Below are 8,956 nucleotides of genomic sequence, written 5' to 3'. Positions count from 1 at the left end.
CCTTTGTCTACCTACCACTTTCACTAGTGCCCCAAATTCTTTGCATCCTATAGTTAGCCTGCCTACCTTTACTTGGCCTATGCCGTATGTCCTTGGTCGTTCCACCTTCTTTGTCCAGCAATGCACCTAAGTACACAAACTCTTCCACCTCATCTACCTGCTCGCCATTAATCTCTATTCATTGGTTGTTTTTGGCATTCACTTGCATGAATTTGGACTTCTTTGCATTGATCCAAAAATTGACTCTTGCAGATTCATCGGCTAGCTTGCTGGTCTTATCTCTTTTTCGAAGTACCTGGACAGCAACATTAGGTCTATTGTATACCAGTTCTCCTGCTTTCTGTAGTCCTGCTCATGACCCAATGACTTATAGGAAACCAGAAATAGGAAACCAGACATGACGCATCCATGCTTAACTCCTGACTGGACTGTTGTTCTGCGTCCAGGACTGCACAATTTAAATCTGTTGTACATTGTTTTTACCAATATCATTAGCTCTTCTGGGATTCTGTACATTGACTTGATGTTCTGAAGACTTAATCTATGCAGCACTTTCTCTACTAACACTAACTTTTTAGTGCAGAATGCATGAATTGTTGGGGCTGTCGTCCACTAATCCCCTAACATGCTAAGGTGTAAACTTTAAGAGTCACTTAACTAATATCAATTAATTAATTACTCCTTGTGAAGGGGGTGGGGGTCAGGAAAATCTGACTGTACGCCTCAGGCAAAACATGGAGCAAATATATGTTACTTTTGTATGAAGATTTTTTTAAAAAAAAAAAAAGAGTTGGCCCTCCCCTGTATTTATTTAATAAAAAAAACTCCTCCATCTTTAGGTAACTGACAAAAGTGCAACCCTTCCCTCACTACTACATGGTACATTTCCCTGGAAGTGTGTGTGCTGAAACAAAAAACTGGGAACATAAACAATCAGTGTGAGATATTTACATTTTATAGGGAAGAGCGCAGAACTAAATGACTCAGTAGATCAGGCAGCAGGTAGTCAGCAGCAAGAAGCTTAAGAAAGGATACCTAATTCTAGTACTTCTTGTTACAGACAAAAAAGGACACGAGTCCTCGGAGAAAACTACAGTGTATGTGCCATGACATATTATATAAATGTACATGTAGAGATGTATCCTAGTACCTTAAACAAAACACGAAATTAAACCAAAGTAGGTGAAAAGAAAAACTTAATCTGTTAAAGAAAAATGGAAAGCAACATCACAAAAATTCTGAAAAAGTATGTGACCCTGTCCTTGAATTCCCTTTAAATAGCTCACAAAGAGGTATGACCCTCTCCCCTTTTGGTGCTCACTTTCACTGAAGACCCCCCCCCCCCTGAGGCCCCATCCCTCCCATCCCAAGAAAAAACGTACCTCTCCTTTTGCGTGCTTGCAGTAGAATTCCTGCAGTCTCTGTGGCACCAAGTTAAAACCGCAAATTACATGTAATTGAATTAGTTTTTGAGACTTTCATAGTGCTTTCGTAAGAAAGTATGCATCAGTGAAAGCTAATATCCTAGCTGTGTAGCGCTTAAAAAACCTTTTGAAAGAGACGTTTTTTGATTTGTTTTGTTCTTTAATTTTTGAGAAACGTCTTTCGAGCAGTTAAAACCGCAACTCAATTAAATTATAGTGAAATAATTGGCTTTGTTATTGAAAAGAAAACAACTGCCAGTGATGTCACTGTAAAAAAAAACACTTTTTAGTATCATGTTATAGCATTTGCAAGGAAAACAAAAGTATCTTAACGAACAAAAGTATCGTGTTGTGGATGTAAAGATAAGCATAAGGAACACCGAGGAACAAGTGGTGTTTCATGCTGATCAACCTCTAATTGAAACTAAAATAAAGCAAATAAACATGAAACATCGTACTTTCAATTGATCGACTCCATTGCATTCTGAACTACCTTTTGAGTCTCTGAGTTTGGATATGTTGTGGTTCAATTTTATATTTGGTTTAAAATTTTTAAACCAGTTTGATTTTTATTTTTCATTGTCTTATGTTCATTATCATAATCTGAAACAAAGGGAAATAAAAATCAAACTGGTTTAAAAAATTTTAAACCAAAGATAAAATTAAACCACAACAGATACAAGGCATTGGTTTATATCTAGTAAAAATAATCATTAGCCCACAAGGACAAATCACTAGCCACCCCCCCCCCCCCCCATGCTTTTATAGCATTTTTCACTTTGGCTGTTTGGAATGGTCCAATGTCAAATTCTCTGTCACTTTGCCTTTTTTCATACTCATGGGGCTGTATAGACCTTTCAGGTGATTCTTTGTTAAGTACTGCTTCCCGCTCATTTGTTGGTCTTCCTTTTTTAAGCGATGATGTGTGAACGTTATCTCTTTATGCCATCGCACGACCAAGTGGATCTTTTTTTCTGTTTGTCTTTTCCTGCAATTGAGCAGAATTCAAGTTTAACTTAATGAGAAATCGCCGCATAGAACACAAAAGCAAAATACACCTGTGTAGAATGAATTAGAATGGAACACTACAATCTATTAGTATGAGCGTAGAACGTTACTCACAGGACGATCGTTAAATCCCATGTTAGAACAGAAAATTCTTGACGCGCTTTTAGACCATTTGCTACAATAATGATGCTCACGACGATAAGGATGTAAACAAAGTTTATTGAAGCGAAGCGATGAGACGTTAACAAACGAAGCGATGCATAGCGAAGCGATGCATAGCGAAGCGATGAGTAGATGTACAAAGTGATTCGGTAAAGCGGTACAAAGTGGTACTTAAGCGGTAAAAGCGGTAGAAGCGGTTTCGAAAATTCTGTGTCCGCGTTAGGGATTTCACAGCGTTGATGTTGAGTCTTACTTTTGATCTTAACACGATGACACGTTGACTAGAACTGAAAAAGTTTCCTGAGCACGTTCGACAAAATGCTAGCTAATACAAAGGAAAATAGATTTCTTTGTTTGTAGATAATACGTAGGCAAGTATATCCGTGGCAAAAAACCACAAATGCTAAAGATAATAACTCAAAAGAAACTACAAAGGGATCGAAAGGTAGTACGGAAAACCAGAAAATATTTGGCAGTAACATTCCCGGTCCCTTAAACACTACAAGACTATATAAGTCAAAATAATCAAAACTAAGTGAAAACCTAAGCTTAACTGCAATTAAGTCATTAAAGCGTAAAGCTTATAACGTATTATTAAATGTTCAAATTATGTTCATTCTTTTACTGTCTGCTTGGGCTTGTCTGCAACTTCTTCCATGTCTTGAGTGGCATCCATCCGTTCTTCTGCGGTCAGCATAAGGATGAGCTTGTTAACAGGTCTATGCAGCTCCGTTGTTTGCGTTCTAAGGACGACACTTCTGACGAGACCTTTAGAATCTGGCTGTACACTGGTAACCACGCCCATGGGCCAAACATTGCGGGGTGCATTTTCATCTTTAACTAGAACGACGTCATTGACCTTCAGGTTGCGTTTAACTTTGTTCCACTTGGGCCTTTCTTGCAGCATTGGTAAGTACTCCCGTTTCCATCGTGACCAAAACAGGTTGCAGAGGTACTGAACACGACGCCAACGTCGGCGCATGTAGACGTCATTGCGTTGGAACTTGCCAGGACAATGCTTGTCTTCATTGTCAGGATCTGGTTTGGTGATAATGGATAAGGGTCGTTGACATCACTTGAAATAACAGTCAGCGGTCTTGAGTTGATGATAGATTCAACTTCACACATGAGGGTCTCTAGGGACTCATCATCTAAACGATTTCCGTGTTCACGTAGCAGGGCAACAAGAATTTGACGTGTGGTCCGTATTTGTCTTTCCCAGACTCCGCCCATATGACTTGCAGCAGGGGGGTTGAATTTCCAATCAATGTTCTGCTGGCGAAGTTGTTCTGTAATCTCTTTCTGATCCATTTCGTTGAGAGCCTCGCAGAGCTCTCGTCTTGCACCAACAAAATTGGTACCGTTGTCGCTTCTTATTTCACGTACTGGACCTCGACGGGAGATGAAGCGGCGAAGTGCTTGAAGGAAGGAGTCTGTATCGAGGGAATGGGCGACTTCAATATGAACAGCTCTGCTTACAAGGCATGTAAAGAGTGCCCCATAACGTTTGCGTTCCTTGCGACCTTCTTTCGTTATGTACGGGCCAAAATAGTCCACTCCGACGTAAGTAAAGGGAGGTGCTGGGGTCAATCGGTCCTCTGGCAGATCAGCCATTTTCAGGTCTTGAGGGGTGGACTTAATTCTTCGACACGTAACACACGAGGAGATCAGCTGACGAACTGCGGAGTTATCTTTAATAATCCAGTACCGTTCGCGTAGTTTTGCGAGGACATGTCCACGTCCTGCGTGACCGAGTTGCTCGTGCGTGTGACGGATGATCAGCGTTGTCACGTGACTCTTTCGAGGCAAGATAACGGGATGTTTCGATTCCTCTGGTATGTCAGCGTTATTCATTCGGCCGCCGACTCCCAGCAGTCCTGTATCAACAAACGGGTCGAGGCGATAAAGGGAGCTGGTCTTTGTTACTTCGTTCTTTCTTCTCTGGAGAGGTGTCCGTTCATGATCAGATTCATCATGGCTTGCTTGGTCGAGCTTCTTTAACTCGTTCTCAAAGACTGTGTGAAACGAATTATTGATTGCTCTGCTTCTTCTAGCTCTTGAACTGTAAGTGATGAGCACTCAATGATAAGCTTGCTATATTTATCGTTAACGGTAGTGGAGAGGCCATGATGTGTGTTGATTCTCCTAAGCCTTCTCTCCTGGAGAATGGATTTCACTCTCAAGAATACTGCAACGGCTTTCTTTAAGCAGTACCAGTCGGAGAAATACTGGAATAGCTTCGTTACGGTGGATGAAGGTGAGGGGTCTGTGACTGTTGTTACACAGGCATTTACTCGTTTCTTGACTTCTGGATCTTCGATAGAAATTTCGCCTAGTGACGGCCGTTGTTCGGGCCAATCTTTTTCGGGCTGCCATAGAAATTTTGGTCCCCTCAGCCAACGTTGTTGTTCGCTCAGTGCTTTAGCATCTAATCCGTGAGAGGCATCATCGGCAGGATTCTCCTTTGTTTCTACGTACTTCCATTGACTGGGCTCTGAGAGGTTACGGATCGTCTGGACTCCGTTGGCGACGAAAACTTGAAAACGTTTCTGATCGTTGCTGATATAACGCAGCACGGTTACAGAGTCGGTGTGATATTGGATGGTGTCGATGGATTCATCGAGTTCCTTCTTAAGAATTTCTCCAAGGCGAACGGAGACGGTGGCGGCAGTCAGTTCCAGGCGTGGAATTGTCACCGCTTTGATTGGCGCAAGACGAGCTTTTCCCATTAGGAAAGAGCAGTGTATGCGATCTTCTTTGTCGCAAAGACGTAGGTATGCCACCGAGCCATAGCCTATAGAGCTTGCGTCGGAAAATATGTGTACTTGTCTGGACTTCACTTCTCCAAAGTCTGTTGGCTTCACGCAACGAGGGACAAGTATGCGTTCGAGCAAGCTAGGGCAGCTCACTTCTCCATTTTTCCCAACGGATTCGGTGGGGTTCAGGGAGTTTGTCGTCCCATCCAAGCTTTTCCTCTTTAATAAGGTCTTGAAGCAACTTCTTAGCATTCAGTGCGAATGGAGCGGCGAATCCTAGGGGATCGTAGATTGAAGATACGATGGAAAGTATTCCTCTTCTTGTTAGCGGTTTATCTTTGATAGTGATGCGAAATCTGAAGGTGTCGGACTCGACACACCACTGTACACCAAGAGCACGTTCAATGGGCAGTTCATCGTAACTAAGGTCTAACGTTTTCACTTCTTTGAAGCGCTTTTCATCGGGAATGGACTCGAGGACACTCCGTCGGTTGCAGATAAACTTAGTGAGACGGAAACCGCCTTTTGCGCATGCCTGACGCAAATTGTCGATCTGTTCCTTGGCTTTATCTTCTGTGCTTACAGAACGAAGGCAGTCGTCTACGTAAAAGTTTTGGCACATCGTACTTGCAACAGCACCTCCGTATTCTTCTTCGTTATCGTTCGCTGTCTTTCGCAGGGCGTAATTAGAGCAGCTCGGTGAGAAAACGGCTCCGAAGGGGTGAACGGTCATTCGGTACTCTTCAAGCGGAGCTGTTAAGTCTCCGTTTGGCCACCATAGGAAACGTAAGAAGTCACGTTGCTCTGCGGGAACAAGTACTTGGTAAAACATGGCTTCGATATCAGCCATAAAGGCCACTGGCTCTTGTCGAAAGCGAGTTAGGACGCCAACCAGTGAATTTGTGAGATCGGGTCCTTGTAGTAGTTGGTCGTTAAGGGACGTTCCAGCATACTTGGCGCTGCAATCAAAAACCACTCTGATCTTGTCAGGCTTTTTAGGATGATACACACCATGATGAGGAATGTACCATGCCTTACCAGGATCTGTTTTTGAGGTACCTTGAGGGACCTTCTCTGCGTAACCTTTACTGATTATTTCGTTGATGAAAGCTATGTAGTCGTTCCGGTATTGGTGGTTCTGGATCATTTTCTGTTTTTGCCAGAGCGCTCGTTTGACGGCTTGTTGACGGTTGTTCGGTAGGTCCACTTCAGATTGCCGGAATGGGAGAGGAATTTCATAGTGACCTTCTGTGAGCCGGATGCCTTTGGATACTTCGGTGAGAAATCTTCTATCTTCTTGAGAATGGCCCAGTTCCTCTGGGAGGTTGTCCGAGGCGTTTTCACTGAAGTCCAGCTCGAACATCTTCAACAATGATTTGGGGGTGATAATTTCTTTTATGCTTTCAATTTCTTTAACTGTTATTCTGTTTACGGTAACTTTGTTTGTAAATGGCTCGGAGGACAAATGAAGTGGACCGCTGACCGTCCAGCCATGCTTCAGTTGTAGGGCGAAAGAACCATCACCTTTGTTGGGAACCACGCAAAGCAGGATTAGTGCGTTTGGGCAGTTACTTCCGATTAGAATCCCGATTTCTAGTCCAGGATCAAAGGCTGGGATATGAGAAGCAATCTCCTGATTGATGGTCAATACGGCCGACGATTTCTGGAGTCGGGATCTGTTCGGTATCAGCTGGAATCTCTTGTCTTGTATACGTTCTTGGAAGTTCCACAGGATTCTTGCCGTCCAAGTCAATCACAACAAGATCTTTAACAATGGCGCTGTCTACAAGACTCTGGCCATGCATCGTTCCTAATTGGATCTTCGTGGCGGTACTTGTTGCCTGAGGTCGTGTCTTTAAGCTTTCAGTGAGAAAGTATCCTGCGCTTCCATTGTCATAGAAAGCATAGGTCTTTACTGGCTTGTCGGCGCCTTTTTGAATCACTACAACCGGGAGAATGGTCTGAAGCAGGATATCGTTTTCAGGATTAAACTCTTCGGGGATGTCCACACATGCGTTGTTTACCTTGAGCGGTTTGTTCTGATCGTTTCTCGTTGTTTCTTTATTAACGGCACCACTTCCACTGTCAAGGGAGAAGCCTTCTATGTGAAGTAGAGTGGGGTGCGGTCTTTTACATTTCTTGCATGTTCTTTTCCTTTGGCAGTTTTTCTACAGATGATTTTTGCCGTAGCAACCGAAGCAAAGCGCTTTCTTCGATAAGAAAGACCTCCTTTCTTGTACAGACTTTTTCTTGAATGACTCACAGTCCTCCAAGTCGTGCGACTTTTCGCATGAGGGACATCTTCGTACGTTTACATTTTGATCTGACAACCCGGTCCCGTATGAAGACGGGGGCTTGGGGTGGCTATCCAAGCCTGTGGCGAAGCTTTCGACTTTATGCTTAAAAGGTAGGACTCTTTTATTTCTCTCCGGAGGTTCATTCCTCCGTTGTTTTGCTTTATAAAGCGCTTCTTTGCCATAAACTGGATCATTTGCAGACTCAGCAGCGTATTCTAGGAATTCTAAACGACTAGGCTGGCAATCCACTAGGCCGGAAAGGAACAACTGGCCGACATGTCTGTCATCAATGTACTGCGATAGGGGAATGCCCAAAGATCGAGCGGCACTAGTGACGACAAGGCCTGTGTTATGGTATAAAAAGGCACTTGCTTTCCATCCGAACGGCAAGGTACTGAAAGAAAAATAATAGCCTCTCCAGGAAAAACTGAAAAATTCCTGGGAGTCCGGGTGAATCTTAAGGTGCTGGTATCCATTCTTATCATCAAAAGTTGTCTGGAAATGCCCTGGGAAGACATAACGAGGCAGATCCGGGAGGTGATCTAATTTGAATGGAAGATCCCGAACCCATAAATTTAGAAAACGTTCGTCGTGGCAAAGACGTGGTTTTGATGGTTCAACTGTCAAAGGAAGGACTAAATGCAGGGGAGAGCATACACCAACCTTGCCGTAGACTTTGATGACACCCTGAGACAGCCAAGCCAAAACTGTTGTATCAATGAAATCGGTATGCTGATGGCAACAAGAAGAGTTCGGAAAACTGGAAATTGGCGGGACAGAAGAGTCATAATGTCTACCTTTAAAATTCCCCTTGAAATGACGGAAGAAATCATGAACCCTCACTCCCTCTCGGATTATCTGCAACAAATTAACTTGAGGACAAACGTAACCAGTTGAAGAGATGAGGTGTTCCCAGAAATCAACATGTTCATGCAAACTTCCTGCCTGAAAATAATCTGGATGTCTGAAACGTAAGTGCGTCAAGTTTGCAAGGGATGGCGCCTGAAGTGGCGGGTGCTGTTACGACTCTGGAACCCAGGCTCTTCTCGTTGGATTGACTTTAAAAGCGCCGAAGACTCTTTCGCTACCTTGGCCCTAATCGGGTCGCCTAAAAGCCCCAAAAGTAGCTTTCTATGAGCGGAGGGTGAGAGGACACTGGATCTCCCCTTCAATTCATCCAATATGGCTGCGTAGTGGTCTGCCTTCTCGTGGGCAGACGACCTCGCCGCTCGTACTAGGGCCTCAACGAGAGATGACGCCTCCCAAGGATCGTAAATTGATTCTGGTTTCAGAAGAGCGTTACGGACTG

General features: G+C 43.6%; 2 protein-coding genes across 2 annotated transcripts; both read right to left on the bottom strand.

Annotated features, from left to right (window-relative positions):
* Positions 1 to 3,455: 3,455 nt before the first annotated feature.
* LOC144639838 (uncharacterized) lies at positions 3,456 to 5,323 on the bottom strand. Its single transcript, XM_078499120.1, has 2 exons — positions 4,809 to 5,323; positions 3,456 to 4,656 (listed from the first exon to the last, which is right to left on the bottom strand). The coding sequence occupies exons 1-2, from the start codon at positions 5,321 to 5,323 to the stop codon at positions 3,456 to 3,458; spliced, it is 1,716 nt and encodes a 571-aa protein (XP_078355246.1).
* A 166-nt stretch (positions 5,324 to 5,489) lies between these two features.
* Positions 5,490 to 6,713, bottom strand: LOC144639837 (uncharacterized). Its single transcript, XM_078499119.1, has one exon. The coding sequence runs from the start codon at positions 6,711 to 6,713 to the stop codon at positions 5,490 to 5,492; it is 1,224 nt and encodes a 407-aa protein (XP_078355245.1).
* Between the last annotated feature and the right edge of the window lie 2,243 nt (positions 6,714 to 8,956).

The sequence above is a fragment of the Oculina patagonica genome, unplaced genomic scaffold, assembly GCF_052425735.1.
Source record: "Oculina patagonica isolate OP01 unplaced genomic scaffold, crgOcupat unplaced138, whole genome shotgun sequence".
Taxonomy (NCBI): domain Eukaryota; kingdom Metazoa; phylum Cnidaria; class Anthozoa; order Scleractinia; family Oculinidae; genus Oculina; species Oculina patagonica.
Note: the sequence above shows the minus strand (reverse complement) of the source record. Positions and strands in the feature narration are given on the sequence as shown.